This window comes from Capricornis sumatraensis, chromosome 3 (assembly GCF_032405125.1).
Source record: "Capricornis sumatraensis isolate serow.1 chromosome 3, serow.2, whole genome shotgun sequence".
Lineage (NCBI taxonomy): Eukaryota > Metazoa > Chordata > Mammalia > Artiodactyla > Bovidae > Capricornis > Capricornis sumatraensis.
The window spans coordinates 91,935,077-91,956,093 of NC_091071.1; the positions used below are offsets into that span (position 1 = coordinate 91,935,077).

Genomic DNA, 21,017 nt, shown 5'->3' on the forward strand with positions numbered 1-21,017 from the left:
AGAAGACTCTGGGGAGTCCCTTGAACAGCTAAGAGATCCAACCATTTCATCCTAAAGGAAATCAGTCCTGAATATTCATTGGAAGGACTGATGCTGAAACTAAAACTGCAATACTTTGACCACCTGATGCGAAGAGCTGACTCACTGGAAAAGACCCTGATGCTGGGAAAGATTGAAGGCGGGAGGAGAAAGGGACGACAGAGAATAAGATCGTTGGATGGTATCATCAACTCAATGGACATGAGTTTGACTAAACTCTGGGAGTTCGTGATGGACAGGGAACCCTGACATGCTTCAGTCCATGGGGTTGCATAGAGTCGGACATGGCTGAGCGACTGAACTAAACTGAAATACTGTGACCAGGGGCCAAGTGGGCCTAATCCTGTGTTTCCTCTAAGAGCAATGGTTCGGTATTCACTACTAATTGTTCATGGCAACTTTATAGAACTACTGCAAAAAAATGGAACCTAATTGTATATTAGTATGTATGTATGCGTCAAGCTGCACTTTATTTTGAGTATAAACACACTGAGTTTACAGCAGAAAAAGTCTGAAAGCCAATGAACAAGAACACAGGAGAAGAAACCCTGAAAGGAATGGTAAAATAGCAAGGCAGACAAGCAGAGATCATGGGTACAAGTACTAACCCTTTTTCCTATCTAGAATCAGAATCAGCCATGAATTGTGATTTGATTGGTAAACTTAGCGGAGAGCCTAGACATGTATTTTACAAAAGCATCCCAGATAATGAGATGTGTGGCCAAGATGAGAGCCACTATTCTCCCTTCTAAATTGAACTGACGGTTCTCACTGGACAAGCAGCATTAGGATCACCTAGGAATTGTTAATAATGTAAATTCCCTGAGCCCCATTGCACAGTGACTGAATCCTATTACTCTGGGAATGGAGCCCAGTTGATTAGTGGCCCAGGTGATTCTGAAGCATGCCAAAGTCTGAGAATCACTAATCTAAATCTTTTTTTTTTTTCTTGAGGTATTCTGAAAGCCCTGATGATGCTAAAGGATAATTGCTACTTACCAAAGCACCTCTAATGTATAACCATCTTCTTCCTAGTACAGTACTTTCTTTATGGAAAGCACCCCATGTGCTTTAAACCAAAATAAGTAAATCTGCACACTGTGTAATAATCAAGCAGACCATCCTCCAAAACACAAAAGTGTCTTTCCTCCAGAACTCTTTTAACAGGCACTATTCTTAACACTAGTTTGCCTGTCCTAAGAAGTGAACTTACATGAGACCACAAAAATTCTTTCAACCCTCTAACAACTTTCGTGGGCATCACACACTTCCCAATACGAAAAGTAATAACGTGAATCTTTAAAAAACTCATGGCATGCTAGCATATGGAAATAATTTAAAAACTAATTTGTAACAACTATTTAAACAATACATTAATCAACTAGCTATCTGCTGCTGCTGCTAAGTCGCTTCAGTCGTGTCTGACTGTGAGACCCCATAGGCAGCAGCTCACCAGGCTCCCCCGTCCCTGGGATTCTTCAGGCAAGAACACTGGAGTCGGTTGCCATTTCCTTCTCCAATGTGTGAAAGTGAAAAGTCAAAGCGAAATCGCTCAGTTGTGTCTGACTCCTAACGACCCCATGGACTGCAGCCCAGCAGGCTCCTCCGCCCGTGGGATTTCCCAGGCAAGAGTGCAGGAGTGGGGTGCCATCGCCTTCTCCATCACACATACTACTCCAATTCAAAGGATATCCCCTTGTGACACAAATTCCCACAGTATCATTATTAGCTTCCACATAGCACACTAACCCTGATATGAAGTTATCTGTGTACTCTTTTCTGTGGGACAACAAGCTGAAGACAGGTAACAAACACATCTCATCCCTTTCCATATGTCAAGCACAATGCAAACGTTTATTCTCTCAGCAAATATTTAGTGAGCAGCAACCATATGCCATTCACTGTACTAGATGATCGACACAAAGGTTGCACAGACACTGTTCTTGTGTTCATAGAGCTATTTTCAGTTCAGTTCAGTTCAGTAGCTCAGTTGTGTCCGACTCTTTGCGACCCCATGAATCGCAGCACGCCAGGCCTCCCTGTCCATCACCAACTCCTGGAGTTCACTCAGACTCATGTCTATCGAGTCAGTGATGCCATCCAGCCATCTCATCCTGGGTCGTCCCCTTCTCCTCCTGCCCCCAATCCCTCCCAGCATCAGAGTCTTTTCCGATGAGTCAACTCTTCGCATGAGGTGGCCAAAGTGCTGGAGCTTCAGTTTAGCATCATTCCTTCCAAAGAAATCCCAGGTTGATCTCCTTCAGAATGGACTGGTTGGATCTCCTTGCAGTCCAAGGGACTCTCAAGAGTCTTCCCCAACACCACAGTTCAAAAGCACCAATTCTTCGGTGCTCAGCCTTCTTCACAGTCCAACTCTCACATCCATACATGACCACAGGAAAAACCACAGCCTTGACTAGATGGACCTTTGTTGGCAAAGTAATGTCTCTGCTATCTTACTGAATGAATAAACACCACAGACATCTACAGTCGAAGTCTGACAGAAGACAAAGTGTATGGAAGGTCCATCTTACCAAAGCGCTATCTGAAATAAGACAGCTTTGTTCAAAGGGATACCCTACTGATGCTCTTCTAATCCAGGATGCTATTTAAAACTAAAAATGTTAGAGAAAATACACACAGACAAGTCACTTAATCGACAGTCAATCTGACTTTAATATATTTTACATATAGGAAAATAAAAGTCCTACTATGAACAATGCAATGCTTACTAACAAAGCAAATTCCCACATGGGAATATGAAGTTAAGGTTTGATAACCAAACTTCAACAGAAAACTACAATATGCCAATTCTCAATTCCTCCAAAATTTTAAAGGGAAGAAACTTAAAATCAAAATTACCTGACTTTATGACTCAATCGATTAAGAAATTAACACTAAAGTCACGTGTTACTCACTTACAAAATGAATACAAGAGAAAAACTTGTCCACTTTACCAAGTAAAAAGCATTTGTTTATTTCTAAGCATACACACATGATGCTACAAATAAGCTGCCTCTATAGAGTGTCTGGAGTTGCAGAAAAGGACATTTAATTTTTTTATGTATATTATATTTGGCTATTAAGTTTTTATCTTTAAATCATGTGGGCCAAATATTTTTCAACTTAAAACAGCTAGACAATGTCTTAAACAAAACAAAAAAAAACTCCGTTTATAGTAGCATTTCCTTTATAATAATGGGGATAAAATCTGTAGCCTGACTATGTATTTGGGACAAGTATGATACAGGAATGCAACTGCCATTCAGGCTACAGAAACTCCTCAGGGGTTCTGAACCTCAGGTCATAGATTCCCAAAACATCTAAAGAAAGAATTGAGGGGGGTCCATGAACTTGGGTGAGAAAATAAATCATTTTTCTAATTCATTAACTTCTAACAAATTTAACATTTTCTTCCATTATTAACAATAGGTAACAGATCACAGTAGTACTGGTAATACCTGTGACCTAGCAAAACCCAACAGACATGATAAATATTTTCACTGTCATGTTACAGAGGTTGCATTTACTAAAATACTTAGGATTATTTAAGATAATCCTAAGATAATCAGACTCAACTCTAGATCCCTATTATGTTAATAAAGAATGCAAATTAAAAATTGTTTTAATATTGTGATAACTTATTTCAATATAATTAGTTTATGCATTTAGAACATCGTTCTGAAGAGTTTCAACAGATTGCCAAAGGAGTTCAAGTCACCAAAGAAAAACAGGAGCAGCCTTGGATATAATGGTTCTCAATTTAACTGCTCACTAAAAAAATTTGAGGGAGGGAATATGTGCAGGTTATCCCAGTTTGGAATGCTACCAGAAATCAGCGGGGAGGAGACTGATGAGACAACTATCCTGGCGTGCATGGATAGTGTTGGTTTATACAACCAACTACGAATTGAACTCAAAACTGTCGCAGTTTACAGCAACATCTAAAAGATGAAATAAGTGACAAGATTACCCTCTTCAGTTCAGTCGCTCAGCCATGTCCGGCTCTTTGTGAACCCGTGAATCGCAGCATGCCTCCTGTCCATCACCAACTCCCGGAGTTCACTCAAACTCACGTCCATTGAGTCAGTGATGCCATCCAGCCATCTCATCCTCTGTCGTCCCCTTCTCCTCCTGCCCCCAATCCCTCCCAGCATCAGAGTCTTTTCCAATGAGTCAACTCTTAGCACGAGGTGGCCAAAGTATTGGCATTTCAGCTTTAGCATCATTCCTTCCAAAGAACACCCAGGACTGATCTGCTTTAGAATGGACTGGTTGGATCTCCTTGCAGTCCAAGGGACTCTCAAGAGTCTTCTCCAACACCACAGTTCAAAAGCATCAATTCTTCGGTGCTCAGCTTTCTTCACAGTCCAACTCTCACATCCATACGTGATCACTGGAAAAACCATAGGCTTGACTAGATGGACCTTTGTTGGCAATGTCTGTGCTTTTCAATATGCAATCTAGGCTGGTCATAATTTCCCTTCCAAGGAGTAAGGGTCTTTTAATTTCATGGCTGCAATCACCATCTGCACTGATTTTGGAGCCCCCCAAAATAAAGTCTGACACTGTTTCCCCGTCTATTTCCCATGAAGTGATGGGACCAGACGCCATGATCTTCGTTTTCTGAATGTTGAGCTTTAAGCCAACTTTTTCACTCTCCTCTTTCACTTTCATCAAGAGGCTTTTTAGTTCCTCTTCACTTTCTGCTATAAGGGTGGTGTCATCTGCATGTCTGAAGTTATTGATATTTCTCCCGGCAATCTTGATTCCAGCTTGTGCTTCTTCCAGTCCAGCATTTCTCATGATGTACTCTGCATAGAAGTTAAATAATCAGGGTGACAATATACAGCCTTGACGTACTCCTCTTCCTAGTTGGAACCAGTCTGTTGTTCCATGTCCAGTTCTAACTGTTGCTTCCTGACCTGCATACAGATTTCTCAAGAAGCAGATCAGGTGGTCTGGTATTCCCACCTCTTTCAGAATTTTCCACAGTTTATTGTGATCCACACAGTCAAAGGGTTTGGCATAGTCAATAAAGCAGAAATAGATGTTTTTCTGGAACTCTCTTGCTTTTTCCATGATCCAGCGGATGTTGGCAATTTGATCTCTGGTTCCTCTGCCTTTTCTAAAACCATCTTGGACATCTGGAAGTTCATGGTTCACGTATTGCTGAAGCCTGGCTTGGAGAATTCTGAGCATTACTTTACTAGCATGTGAAATGAGTGCAATTGTGCGGTAGTTTGAGCATTCTTTGGCATTGCCTTTCTTTGGGATTGGAATGAAAACTGACCTTTTCCAGTCCTGTGGCCACTGCTGAGTTTTCCAAATTTGCTGGCATATTGAGTGGAGCACTTTCACAGCATCATCTTTCAGGATTTGAAATAGCTCAAATGGAATCACCACCTCCACTAGCTTTGTTCATAGTGATGCTTTCTAAGGCCCACTTGACTTCACATTCCAGGATGTCTGGTTCTAGGTGAGTGATCACACCATCGTGATTATCTGGGTCGTGAAGATCTTTTTTGTACAGTTCTTCTGTGTATTCTTGCCACCTCTTCTTCTATCTTCTGCTTCTGTTAGGTCCATACCATTTCTGTCCTTTATCGAGCCCACTTTTGCATAAAATGTTCCCTTGGTATCTCTAATTTTCTTGAAGAGATCTCTAGTCTTTCCCATTCTGTTGTTTTCCTCTATTTCTTTGCATTGATCGCTGAGGAAGGCTTTCTTATCTCTTCTTGCTATTCTTTGGAACTCTGCATTCAGATGCTTATATCTTTCCTTTTCGCTTCTCTTCTTTTCACAGCTATTTGTAAGGCCTCCCCAGACAGCCATTTTGCTTTTTTGCATTTCTTTTCCATGGGATGGTCTTGATCCCTGTCTCCTGTACAATGTCACGAACCTCCATCCATAGTTCATCAGGCACTCTATCTATCAGATCTAGGCCCTTAAATCTATTTCTCACTTCCACTGTATAATCATAAGGGATTTGATTTAGGTCATACCTGAATGGTCTAGTGGTTTTCCCTACTTCCTTCAATTTCAATCTGAATTTGGCAATAACGAGCTCATCATCTGAGCCAGTCAGCTCCCAGTCTTTTTTTTGCTGACCCTCTGCAGTACCCTGCTTTCCAAAGTTTCCAAACAGGTGTTCATACCAGGGTTCACTGGTCTATTGGAACATCTTTCTTCATTCACTTCTCCAGTGTACACCATCCACTGAACAATTTTCATCACTAAACTCTATTTTCCTCTATGACTAATATGTCTAAAATAAAAATCACTTCTAAAAACAAATACAGTATTTTACTATCAACTATTTATGATTCAATTATTACTGAGAATTAATTGAAGATTTAGTTTTCTTGGCTGCTAATCTTTAGTCTTTCATTTTTTAATTGGATTACTATCTGCTCTGCCAGGAAACAAAGATAGAAGGAGCAAAATATATGTATCAACTTGCTAATGTTTGAAAGCTATAAAAATTTATTTAAATGGCAGGAGAAGAAAAGTGAAACTATGCCACATAGTAATGCATGGAGATACTCTGTATATTTTACACTTCTATATTCCTTCACACTTATTATCTTGTATAACTGGAAATTGTTATTAATAATTAAAAATACAGTCAGCTGTAATGAGGCACTGACTTTAAGTTTTTCCAAAAAGTTCATCTTTAAAATTACTGTTTGAGATACTTCTCATTAAACATATGAAGAACTATGGCTTAAAGAGTAAATTTATCTTGCCTAGAGGGAAGTGACAGAAGCCAAAACTGAAACCTATGTCACAATTTCAAAGTTGCAATAACTATCAAATTAGCTGTACAATTTAGGGCTGGCTGCTTGCTGACTCCCCAACTAACAACCTTATATCCTCCTGCCAACAACAACAAAAAAGGAGGTAAAAGCCAGAAGCAAAGATATGGATGCGAGTTAAGAGAGCGAGCTTGGCTGACTTGGACTCTGCGTTCCTCAGACTGCACAGTAAAACTGACAAGAAAAGAGAAATTTAAAGTAATCCTAAAGGAAATCAACCCTGAATATTCATTGGAAGGACTGATGCTGAAGCTCCAATACTTTGGCCACCTGACTGGAAGAGCCAACTCACCGGAAAAGACCCTGATGCTAAGGAATGACGGAGGGCAGGAGAAGAAGGGACGACAGAGGATGAGATGGTTGGATGGCATCACTGACTCAACAGACTTGAGTCTGAGCAAACTCCTGGAGATGGTGAAGGACAGGGAAGCCTGGTGTGTTGCAGATGGGGTTGCAAAGAGTCAGACATGACTGAGCGACTGAACAACAACAAAGCAAATATAAGGAAATGGTACTAGGAAGAATTTGGAAGTGACTGACCTCTTTCCCCAATATTAATCACACAAAGAACAGTACTGCATAATAAAGTAGGCTGAACTTCTGTTCCATTTTTGCCTGTAGACAGGCAAAAAATAATCAAGAGTCAGTTTTAAGATAATCAAATAATTATAATGGACCTTCCTGCTATCCAGTCTGAACCCTCTGCACTGGTCTGCTCCATGGCTCATTTCTACCTAACCATCCTCTGCTCCTCAGGCTGTCTCCTATGCTTCCATTACCATTTCTCTACTTCAGCTCTACTTAAAGTGAAATAAGATGCCAGCTGTTTATTCAGTAATACAATCAAACTCAATCCCAGAGGTCAAGATCACAGTCAAGGTCTGTATTACAAACTTTCTATCACTTAAGTGCCTGAGAAGGCATTCAGCCTGTGCTGAATAAAACAAAGAAACAATAACATCCTTAGGGGATCTGGGCTACTTGAGAAAATAAATGTCCATTCTCTCACATGATCTCACTCTGTTTATACATACATCCATATCCATACATACACACCAAGTGAAAAACATGGTACTGAAAAGTTAAACTTGTGTTATGAAACAAAAAGTATACCCAAATTCAGAACATTTATAGCAATGAGTAAGAGTAGTAAAGAGAGTGAAAGAAAATCTCATGAAAGCAAGGAAACACATCATACCCAAAACAAACAGAGTAGATTGCTCTCTTGATCTCTAGGAAAAAAAACAGTATAAGACAGTGGGTATGTAACTGATCCTCTTAAAAAAAAAAAGAAAGAAATCTAAACCAAATCGACAGCACAGCAATAACGTTAAAGAATTAAATCTTACCCGTTAATATCTTCTTAATATTCAGTCTCTCATCTGTTAGTTATTTTCATATGATTTACCTTCTGTATGATATGCCCAGTAGGTGGATGTGTGAATTCACAGATGCAAGACATTTTTAAAGCCACAGGAACTTTAAAGATCACTCAGTTTAATTCTATTTCACAAATGAGGAATCTAAGGGCTTAGGAAGGTTAAATAATTTATTCAAAGTCACACAAAATTTCATCACTTACTACACTGAAAATTAGTAATTGTAAAGGATTTGCTTTCTTTAAAAGGATTTTGGAGACTTCTTTTATAGTCCTTCATTCAACTTTCATTTAAAAAAATGTAACGCAAAACATCTTCATCTCATTAAAACACCTTACAAGTTTGAAGTTTGCAAAAACACAACCAAGTATACACATTCACCTTGGGTCAAACTATGGATTAAAACAATGTAACTTCATAGCTTCTAATCATGATGCTATATATCCATCAGTAGCAGATCTCTCAGGGCAGCTTCCTAGCTAAGCTTCATCCTCAGGAGGGGAGCCCTTGACAGCACGTGTATACTAACTTCCCCTGTTCCTTGACTTAGAGGACACCCGACTCATTTGAAAAGACCCTGATGCTGGGAAAGATTGAAGGCGAAGGAGAAGGGGACTACAGAGGATGAGATGGTTGGATGGCATCACTGACTCAACGGACATGAGTCTGAGTGAACTCTGGGAGTTGGTGATGGACAGGGAGGCCTGGCGTCTGCAGTCCATAGGGTTGCAAAGAGTCGGACACGATTAAGCAACTGAACTGAACTGATCCAAGCTAAATCAATAATAATCCTCTATCTCAGGAATCTGGAGCATTTAGTTTTTGTTTGTTCCTTTTGCGTAATACTGTGAAACTCTCCTACAATGTGGTTAAACACAATACTCAAGCACATTCAAGTCATCTTCTAACAGATGAACTGAGCATTTATTTCAACAATTTCTCTAGGGTAACTTTATAAAATTTTTGCCTTCAAAAGTAACACTGATCTTGATACTTGTTAAAAACTGTGACATAAGATAACCACATCTCAACAGAGAGAGATTTAGGAGATTATCCTAATGCCTATCCTCAGAACCCCTAATCAGAGAACTGTTCAGTCTTCATCCCTTATTCCTGGTATTTCCCCCAAAGTCTACCCTCTGGATTACAGCTGTACAAGGAACCTGGAGTTCAAAAGCTAAAAGAAATATAATAGTCATGGTAATAATAGATCATATTTATTGAACATTTGCTGCACGTCTCAAACTATCCCAAGCACACTACAATTCATCTTCCCAACAACTCCATGAAATTTTACAGATGAAATTAATCTGCCTGAGGACTCAAACCCATAGTCTGGCTCCAAAATACACGCACTTAACCACTATCCTTCAGTGGCGGTTGTGTAGTTGCTAAGTCATGTTCGAATCTTGCGAACCCACAGCTATAGTCCACCAGGCTCCCCATCCACGGGATTTCCCTGGCAATACTGGCGTGGGTTGACATTTCCATCTCCAGAGGATGTTCCTGACTCAGGGATCAAATCCAGATCTGCACTGCAGGCAATCTCCTGTAAGGGACACAGATTCTTTACTGACTGAACCCCCAGGGAAGCCCACACTACTTCTCGAAAGTTTGATAATTACTAGAATTGAGTGATGTTAATGTCACCCAGGATTCCCTGACAGCTCAGTTGATAAAGAATACGCCTGCAATGCAGGAGACCCGGTTCGATTCCTAGGTTGGGAAGACCCACTGGAGAAGGGATAGGCTACCCACTCCAGTATTCCTGGGCTTCCCTTGTGGCTCAGTTGGTAAAGAATCTGCCTGCAATGCGGGAGACCTGGGTTCAATCCCTAGGTTGGGAAGATTCCCCTGGAGAAGGGAAAGGCTACCCACTCCAATATTCTGGCCTGGAGAATTCCATGGACTATATAGTCCATGGGGGTTGCAAAGAGTTGGACACAACTAAGCGACATTCATTTTCACTTTCTTTCACTTTCAATGGCACACAGCTGCCCTGGTTCCTGGTGGGCCAAGCGTTGACTGTTCAACTCTTCCTTGCTGTCTATGAAACAACCCCCAGGAACCTTAAAGAAAACAAATTTGGCTTCCATTACTTGAAATCAACCTAATGGTCCCACCTGTCAAATATTTTTAGGCCTCTTTTCAAAAAAAGCAATGTGTTTACAAAAGGCATCCTCCACCAAGTTTCTTTCATAACATGCATTCCCTGAGACAAAATGACTCCTCCATGCCCATGGGCTAATAAACGATAGAAAAGAACAGATGTAATGAACCTCAGATATCATCTAGTTTTCAACCCACTCATTTTACAGATGGAGCAATGGTAAAGATAAAAACCCTGGAGTCAATCACCCAAAGGGCACAGGTTTTAATACTGGCTCTACCGTGTTCTGGTATAGGTGGGGGAAGCTGCTTAATTTATGAAGCTTCAGTCTCTTCTGGAAAAGAGATAATGGCACCTACACATCCTACCATTATAATGAGCTCTAAATAACCAACTGTTTAATAAAATGCCTGGCACATACTCAACACACTCGCTAATGTACACTCAATAAACGGCAGCTGTGATGATACTGATGATTGATGTAAGGCTCAGAGAAGGTGGGCACATTTTCCCAAATGATATGGCCACTTAAGAACAGAACCAAAACTAGAAAAAGACTTCATACTCACAATAATACTTTGTTCTACATCTTCCTACAAACTCTTGGGCTTAGCATTTAAAACTATCTAAAATCTGCTATAATTCTACCCTTTCAAAAATCTAATCGCCATCCCAACTATTTCTCATTCATTCACCAAATATATACATAGCACTGTCCATGTTCTAAACAGTTTCTAGATACAGGAGGGAACAAAGGAAAGGAAAGAAAAGAAGTGAAAGCCATCTACATGTCCAAATAAAGAAAAAAGAGCTAAGAGAATAATATGCTCAGAAAAAAACAGACTGCTACTCTCCTGAAGTTTCTATCAGCAAGGGAAAAAGTATAAACAAGTATAGATTAAAAAAAAAAAAAGTAACATGGAAGAACCTTCCTTTAGTCTACTTAACCACAGAACTTGCTTTAAATATTCCTGTACTCAAGTATTTGCTTCAGCTTACACTATACAACCAAACCTGACAGCCCAAATTGCTAAATTTCTCTCCAAGCAGCATTTTCTCTATATTCCAGCATTGGTTTACTCTTTAATTCCTATTAACTATACTGACATTTCACTTTTTTTAAAGCTGTTTTAAATGTCTGTCAGGGTGACTTTATGACTCATTCAAGTTCCCTAAGGCAAGATCTGTATCGTATGTTTCTTTAAATCTTAACACTTCAGCACACAGCAGTCCATACACTGCCGATATTCAGACCTGTTTTAGTTATCCAATATCTTATTTAGATAAAACCTGGCACTTACACAATATCTGGCCAGTATTTGCTTTTGCTGAAAGAATAAACGTGTAATATTTTTACAATATTATCTACAAAATTGTATTTTATATTCATGAACCCCCCATTATGAAACATGAAATACATTAGTACCAAAAATGGTAGAAAGACTGAATATACTCCGATCCTATCATTCAAAATATCACTTAAAATATTAAGATGACAAAAATTAGGCAACTAACATGAGGGTAGAAATGGCAATTCAAACCAGTCATGGTCTTGTTAAAAAAAAATATAAGCAGGTCACGTGCTTCATGTAGATTTTGGCTCACTCTGATGGGAGGAGGTATTTTACACAAAGCTACATACACCGATGAGAGGCATAAGTAACACAAGATAAACACCAATACTGCAGCTACACTATGTGCAAAAAATTCTGTATTTAAAGAGGCCTCTGACTTAAGAGGAAATAAAAAGATTTCAGTTCACTTCAGTCGCTCAGTCATGTCTGACTCTTTGCAACCCCTTGGGCTGCAGCACGCCAGGCCTCCCTGTCCATCACCAACTCCCAGAGTTCATTCAAACTCATGTCCATTGAGTCAGTGATGCCATCCAACCATCTCATCCTCTGTCGATCCCTTCTCCTCCATAATCAGGGTCTTTTCCAATGAGTCAGCTCTTTGCATCAGATGGTCAAAGTATTGCAGTTTTAGCTTCAGCATCCATCCTTCCAATGAGTATTCAGGACTAATTTCCTTCAGGATGAACTGGCTGGATCTCCTAGCTGTGCAAGGGACTCTCAAGAGTCTTCTCCAACACCACAGTTCAAAAGCATCAATGCTTCGGCACTCAGCTTTTTTTACAGTCCAACTCTCACATCCACGCATGACTACTGCAAAAACCATAGCCTTGACTAGACGGACCTTTGTTGGCAACGTAATGTCTCTGCTTTTTAATATGCTGTCTAGGTTGGTCATAAGTGTTCAAGGAGCAAACATCTTTTAATTTCATGGCTGCAGTCACCATCTGCAGTGATTTTGGAGCCCAAAAAATAAAGTCTGTCACTGTTTCCATTGTTTCCCCATCTATTTGCCATGAAGTGATGGGACCAGATGCCATGATCTTCGTTTTCTGAATGTTGAGTTTTAAGCCAACTTTTTCACTCTCCTCTTTCACTTTCATCAAGAGGCTCTCTAGTTCTTTGCTTTCTGCCATTAGTGTGGTGTCATCTGTATATCTGACATTATTGATATTTCTCCCAGATATTGATTCCAGCTTGTGCTTCTTCCAGCCTGGGATTTCGCATGACATACTCTGCAAAGTTAAATAAGAGGGTGACAACAGACAGGCTTGATATACTCCTTTCCCGTGTGAACCAGTCTGTTGTTCCATGTCCAGTTCTAACTGTTGCTTCTTGACCTGCATACAGATTTCTCAAGAGGCAGGTCAGGTGGTCTGGTATTCCCATCTCTTTCAGAATTTTCCAGTTTGTTGTGATCCACACAGTCAAAGGCTTTGGCATAGTCAATAAAGCAGAAATAGATGTTTTTCGGGGAACTATCTTGCTTTTTTGATAATCCACTGGATGTTGGCAATTTGATCTCTGGTTCCTCTGCCTTTTCTAACTCCAGCTTGAACATCTGGAAGTTCACAGTTCACATACTGTTAAAGCTTGGCTTGGAGAATTCTGACCATTACTTTGCTAACATGTGAGATGAGTGCAATTGTGCCATAGTTTGAGCATTTTTTGGCACTGCCTTTGTTTGGGATTGGAATAAAAACTGACCTTTTCCAGTCCTGTGGCCATTGCTGAGTTTTCCAAATTTGCTGGCATACTGAGTGCAGCACTCTCACAGCATCGTCCTTTAGGATTTGAAATAGCTCAACTGGAATTCCATCACCTCCACTAGCTTGTTCGTACTGATGCTTCCTGAGGCCCACTTGACTTCGCATTCCAGGATGTCTGGCTCTAGGTGAGTGATTACGCCATCATGATTATCTGGGTTGTGAAGATCTTTTTTGTATAGTTCTTCTGTGTATTCTTGCCACCTCTTCTTATATCTACTGCTTCTGTTAGGTCCATACCATCTCTGTCCTTTATCGAGCCCATCTTTGCATGAAATGTTCCATTGGTATCTCTAATTTTCTTGAAAAGATCTCTAGTCTTTTCCATTCTATTGTTTTCCTCTATTTCTCTGCACTGATTATGGAGGAAGGCTTTCTTATCTCTCCTTGTTGTTCTCTGGAACTCTGAATTCAAATGGGTATATCCTTCTTTTTCTCCTTTGCTTTTCGCTTCTCTTCTTTTCACAGCTATTTGTAAGGCCTCCTCAGACAGCCATTTTGCCTTTTTGCATTTCTTTTTCTTGGGAATGGTCTTGATCCCTGTTTCCTGTACAATGTCACGAACCTCCATCCATAGTTCTTCAGGCACTTTATCAGATCTATCCCTTGAATAATATACAGCTTCAAAGTAAGAAACCAAAAGGAGTATTTGGAAGAATAATTTAACAAATTCTGCTAATGAATTATACACACACAGAGCTAGTGTTCAGCTCTTGCTATAGAAATAGAAGCTCATCCAACACTCAATAAGCATACATTTATCAAGTATATATTACAAACTAAGGCACAGTTTTGGGCAACTGGAGTATATTAATGAACAAAATATGTAAAGACCCTTGGCCTTACAAAGGTTGCAATCGCTTAGGGTGAAATCTAAATAATAGAACAGTTTGTGACAACTTTCTTACATGCTTAAGATACCACAAACACAAAAATATAATGGTGCCAATACAGGGAGAAGAAAGTTAACAGATTTCTAAGAAAATAAAAAAGCAGCGGGGGCGGGGAGGGGGGTGGGAAGAAATGTGAAAGGCCTACAGCAAAAGTTAAGTGATGAAAAACTGTTTCTTAATAATATTCCAATAAAATCAGTATCACCTTTTAAAGTTCCCTGTAATTACAAAAAGCAAAAATTATTCACAGAAACTAATAAACTTAATAACAGTTCAGAAGATAATTCAGGGTTCTATAAGACGTCAATATGAAGCACCATGGTTATGAGAATGGGCTTTTGTAACATTAAAGAGTTTGAATTCTAGTCTTGCCAGTTATCAGCAGTGAGACCTTTAGGGCTGTTAAAAGGATTAAATGAAAACCAAAAACTAGACATAACTCAAATATCCAGCAATAGATAGATGAATGAATATATTATACCATATCTATTCACTGAAGTACTATTCCATATTCAGTTGCAGAGAAGGCAATGGCACCCCACTCCAGTACTCTTGCCTGGAAAATCCCATGGACGGAAGAGCCTGGTAGGCTGCAGTCCATGGGGTCTTGAAGAGTCGGATATGATTGAGCAAATTCACTTTCACTTTTCACTTTCATGCACTGGAGAAGGAAATGGCAACCCACTCCAGTGTTCTTGCTTGGAGAATCCCAGGGAGGGGGGAGCCTGGTGGGCTGCCTTCTATGGGGTCGCAGAGACGGACACGACTGAAGTGACTTAGCATTCAGTAAGTGAGCTAATACACACAACAGGAATGCAGCTTTAATGCATCACCCTGAGCAAAAGAAGCCAAACACAAGAAAACATATGACTGCGTTTATATGAAATTCTCAAAAAGGCAAAACTAACCAGCAGTGAAAGAAAGCTCAGAACTACTTCCAAAGGAGCAAAAGAGTACTTTTAGGATAATTGGTATCTTCCTATATCTTGATTGTGATGATGTTTCCATGGGTGCACATACTGGTTGAAACTCAACTGAACCCTATGCCTTAAATGAGTATGTTTTACTTTATACAGATTATATCTCAAAAAGGTGATTTTAAAGAGGATTAAATGAAGCAATATATATAAAGTTCTGGCTTAAGTATTCAAAGGAGGGCAGCTATTGTTAAAATCAACTATCACTATATAACACTCCTGGAGAGATAGCAGAAAATGAATCACCTCATCTTTCCAGTTGTTTAGATTTTAGGTAAACCTAAATTTACAGTATCTGACCTAGGCTAGGGCCATGAGAAACACTACAGAAATTGAATTATAAAAGGATGCCAACTGGGAGACCTTAAGCAAAGACCATGAAAGTAAGGGAAGGGAAAAAAACAAACATGCCTCTATGTCCAAAGGAGCCGAGCTAAGAGAATGAATACGGCCAGCTATGACAGAATGCTCCAGTGCCAAAGAACACCTAGACCACCTCACCTAGGTATTATCAAAATGTATCTCAAAACTGAGTTAATAACTACACAAAGTTTAATGACAGTCCAACAGCTAAGCAGAGACAGTCCTTAACTTTATGGCTGGGGGGTATTGGGGTGTGGGGGTAGCAGATCCATGAAGTTTATAAAGTGAAGTCAAAGGATACTACCAACCAAGCAGGAAGAGGTCATACTACAGTTGATGTAGAAATGCCAAGAAACAATTATAAATCCGAAAGCCAAGGTTTTCCTTGGGTTTTTTAGAAGAAGTTATGTGATTAAAAAGAACATACTTCTTGAAGGAACTAGTTAGAATATTTTGATAATAGAAGTTGAAACACAAGTGAAACATTCACAAAATTTTTATTTTATTGTTGCTTGTATGGGCTTCCCAGGTGGCGCAGTAGCAAAGAATCCACCTGCTAACGCAGGAGACTCAGGAGATGAAGCTTCCATCACTGGATTGAGAAGATCCCCTTGAGAAGGAAATGTCAACCCACTCCCATATTTCTGCCTGGAGAATTTTATGGACAGAGGAGCCTGGGGGGCTACAGTCCATGGGGGTCACAAAGAGTCAGATACAAGCACACATACTGACCATGATACATATGTGTACACACACACACACACACAGAGACATACATTTAGTGAACAAATAATTATGCTTAATAAGATAAGTTCTATAAATAAGACCAGAAGAACTGAACTGGCTATTATTCATGAAAGCACAAGTCTTCTGACCTATAATTTAAAAAAGAAAAAGAATGAGACAAGGTTGCCAAGTGGTTATGGCAAAGGATTGCTAAAAAAGAAAAAGAAAAAACATCCCAACTGGACATTCTGGGAAGCAAAAGACCCTAGACTTAAAATCTTAACTGTTAAGATTTGCTCAGTTTTGATTTTAAGAACTTTCACTTGTAACATTAAAAAGGCAAAAAGGACAGGACAGAGTCAGAAGTCCTGAGTTTCAACTCTAGTTCTATCAGAATTTGGATTTCTTCTTCCCTAAAATCGGGCAGTTGAAGCAGACTACTGAAAATAATAAATATTAGCACCCATGCTCTAGATTGAAAATCACAAGCTTTATAGAAAAGTTTAATAGTACAGGATCTTAAGGAGGTTTAGCATTTATTTTTAAGGCAGGAACTAAACTGCAAGTTTTCTTATTAAATCAAGATAATACCAAGACCTATGCGACTAAGGGCCTAAAGCAATAATTAAGTATGTTGTTGACCACTATCTGCAAAAGTAATATATCATCCAGGGGCTAACCATTATAGAACAAGTTTCTTAACTCAAGTTCTTCCCAAACCAAAATAATAAGGTCCAAGTAAAAACATACAATACGGATACTTTAAGACTCATTAGCCACCAATTCTTTTCAGGAGATGACATTAATAGAAATGTAACTTTGTGGAATCCCAAGCTGTGTTTTTTAAAGTTCAATTAAATTAATTCTCATACATATTATAAGTCCCTTAATTTTCTTTCCTATGGAAAACGGAGCTAAGCTAGAAATACATTTTACTTAAAAACAAAGAATTTTCACATAAGACTTAGCTCTAAACCTTCAATATAAATCTTGGGTTTTCATCTTATTTTTTTTAAGTTGAATGTTCATCTAATATTGAGGACATACTCATTTTCTACAGAAAGCCCAGGCTTTCAAATAATCGAACACCGAGAAATGTGATTAAATCACAGCAGAAAGTAGTAACAGCAAGGTAATATAATGAGGTCACAACTCGAGCAGCCAATCAAAAGCATAAAAGCATTTCCTGCAATATTAATAGTCAAAAGAGAAAACCAATCACAGAAACCTTGGGCCTTCTTTTGACAGTCACAGAAGCAAGAGAACCAATCCACACACACTCGGGGTTGACAATAAGGCGGGACCACAGGTTCATTGAAGAAATTCTTGAGGGTGCAGTTACTATGAACTTCGCACGCAAGTACCACCACTCCAAGAGTCATCAACACTGTCAAGCCAGGTGAAATTCAACCGTATCCAAAATGTAGGCCATCGGGGGGAAAGCATTTTTGCCCTAAACTGCTATTATTAATTTTTTAAAAATGCAGCTGTCAACTTGGATGCAGTAGGTCCTCAACTTCTAAAAGATGCCCCCGCCCCGTCCGCCAAGCCATGACAATTGTCGGGGACGCGACCGGAGGACAGCACATCCCCGGTCCCTTTCTAACACAACGCATGGAGCGGGCGCTGTCCCCCCTAGGCAGGCAGAAACGACTAGCTCCGGACCACGGAGCTAGCCGGTCAGCGGTTTTCTAACGCTACATCCTGCTACTAGTCGCGGCCCCCGCCCTCTCCCGCCGCAGTGCTGCACCATCACCTCCATCCTTCTGCACCGAGGGCCGAGGAACGAGATTACCTTGCTAGGGGGAAGATAATGTTTGTTTTCAAAGCGCTTTACTTTCCGTAACTCATATCAAAGAGAACCTAATGCGAAACTAAAGCTAAAAGTGTGTGTGTGTTGGAGCGGGGGGCAATCTTCCCTAGCCAAAGGGTCCCTTTGCCGATTAATTAATACCACACCCGAGGTGCGAGGTGTTGGGGGGGAGGTAAACAGAGGCCGTACGCCAAGTGCGGCCAGAACATCCCCTGCGCCATTCCCGGCCGCCGCTTACGGCAAGGCCCCCTTACGGCAGCGTAAGCGGCGCTGCGAGCTAATCACAACACTGGGACGCAACAACATGGCGGCCGCGGGCGGGCGCTGCGCCGGCCGAGAAGGTTTACGCTACTCCGCCGGCGTAGGGTCCCATGCGATGGAGCGGCAGCGGCGCCCTCCAGCGAGCGTAAAGCGCTCTGTGAATGGCGAGGCCCGACTGACAAAGGGGAGGGGGGAGGAGAGAAGGGGGGGTAATAAACACTCGAGTCCCTACCGATTCCTCCTCCTTCTCCATCCCGGTGGGCATCTGGGGCACGGCCCGGTTGATGGAGACGCAGTCGTTGAGATCAGGCATGTCCTTGCCGCGGTAGATAGGCAGCGGTTTGGCGGCGTCCAGCGCCCGCGCTCGGAAGGAGAGTTTACTCATTGTCTCCCCGCCTCACAGGAACAGCCCGGGCGGCGGCGGCGGGGCGGGCGGGGAGGGGGGGAGGACTCCCGCCGCCTCCTCCACCTCCTTCCTCAGTGCAGCGCGGCCGGCCCGCTCCTCCTCCTCCTCCTCACTGCCCCCGGCCACAGCATGGGCGCCCACCCCGCCCGAAAACAGCCCCCCGCCGCCCGCGGCCGCTTCCACACACTAGATCCGCCGCTCGCCCGCCCGATCCGCTCCCTGCGCCATGGCCAACATGGCGGACATTACCACAGCGGCGGCGAGCGATCCCGGCAGCCCGCGCGAGAGCGCGCCCCCGCCGCGGGGACGCGCCTCGCCCTCTCCCTCCCTCCCTCCTTCCTCTCCCTTCCCCTCCCTCGCCTGCCCACCCACTCTCTCCGCTGCGCGGCCGGCCCGCGGGTGCGTGCTCAGCCTCCGGCCGCTCCGGAGAAAGGGGGTGGCGGCGACGGCCGCTCTCTGCTCTGCAGCCCGCGCTCTCGCCGTGTGGCAGGTGCCAGGTGCGCAAGTTAACCCGCGCCCCCTGAGCGTGCGCCTCTGCCTCCGCGGCCCCGACACCCCTCTCCCTGGGTACCCCTAGGAAGGCGCCGCGCAGAACAGCCGCGCTGAGCAGCGCGATTGTGCTGAAGCGGGAAGGGAAGATGTCAACAGGCGCCACAGCTGCCCCACCGCGCCTGTACTTATGAAGAGCTTATTTCTAAGGCGCCTGGAGCGCCGGCTCATTCGCATCCTCCGATTCGTACAGCCCTGAGAAGTGTGAAAGGTTCATTTCTTCCGACTCCGAGGGGCGCAGACCTGCCGGGTCTCGCCCACCCGGAAAACTCACATGGCCCCAGCCCTCTTCCCCGCATCCTCTCTTCGGTACGTGACCGAAAGAGCTCTCCAAGGTAAGGCATCCTCGCTTTCGCCGGGAGGATGCTAACGCCTGCAGTGAGGCTTAACGTTTGAGACTGCCAGATGCAACAAGTGCACTTGAACCTGTCTCCCAAACTTTATAGAATTACGTAGTGGATGATAGATATTTCTAATTTCAAAACTAGAGTTCTTAAAAATTAAGCTTATAAAATGTAACCAAGGCAGCACACATTTCCAAAGTGACAGGTCCGTGTAAAATATTGGTGCTGTGGAAGGTGCAAAGAAGTTTGAGATACAAAGTTCTTCGTGCAACTTTGACATTGATGGGATGGCAGAAAGGTTGGAAAGATGAATAACAATAAGAGATGTAAATAATTGAAGAGCAGGGCAACCAGAAAGCAAAATGAAGAATGACAGTAAAAAAAAAGAAAAATTGATCACTTGAAGAAAACTGTATAGGTGATGACACAAGGCAGTAGACACGATTAATTACCAAGTGAGTCCCACAAACCCTGATTGCCAGGAGAGTTCCGAGAAAGGAGACTTCTTAAGCCTGAACCAGTTAGAGAAAGTTCTCAAGAGGAGAGAAGATCCAGCTGACTCAAATAAGCACCAGCTATTGTTGACATCAGTCTCATTTAACTGAGTTCCTTGGTTAGACTTTAAGCACTACAGTTTTCCTGCAAAATTCCTAGGAAGAGTGTAACAGTTTGCCATTTTGTAATAATTGATAAATATCTTTCCTAACTCAGAGAAAGTAGATAGTTTGCTGACATCTAGAAGAGGAAAAAAAACTTACTCCTAGTCATTTGTATGTGACATCAAAGCTCCATCTCTTCCTCCACTTTCTCTCAGACCATTTACTTACTCTCCTCTCTTTTTCCTGCCTGAACTCCTCCCTTTTCTCTCCACCTCCCCCTGTGAAGGCAAAATGGTGGATACAGACTGCCTGGCATAGCCTAACCCCTTCACCCAGCAAGAATTCAGGCATGCTTAGTGGGGCTTGAGTGTTTTCCATCCACTTTGTTGCTGAAAACAGTGGAGGTTCAGTGACTCACTTGTTGAAAGCGATACCTTCCTCAATCTTATGGGCATGTCCTGATCCAAGTGTTACCCTCTGGAACAGGTCGGTTCTCTGCAAGGAAGAACAAGATGTTATTGGGAGGAGGTCAGCCCTGGAGTCAAGCCTGAGAGGGGTGAGGGGAAGCAATGGTTGAAGATATTAGTCAACCAGTCTTTTATCTGGCACATCTAACTTTCTT

General features: G+C 41.9%; 1 protein-coding gene across 1 annotated transcript in view; it reads right to left on the reverse strand.

Moving 5' to 3' along the window:
• Positions 1 to 18,939, reverse strand: part of EPC2 (enhancer of polycomb homolog 2) — a 129,532-nt gene extending 110,593 nt beyond the window's left edge. Inside the window, exon 1 of the mRNA XM_068967755.1 lies at positions 18,730 to 18,939. Coding sequence (XP_068823856.1) covers positions 18,730 to 18,882 — 153 coding nt within the window. The 5' untranslated portion in view covers positions 18,883 to 18,939. The remainder of the gene's footprint in view (positions 1 to 18,729) is intronic.
• Positions 18,940 to 21,017: the final 2,078 nt, after the last annotated feature.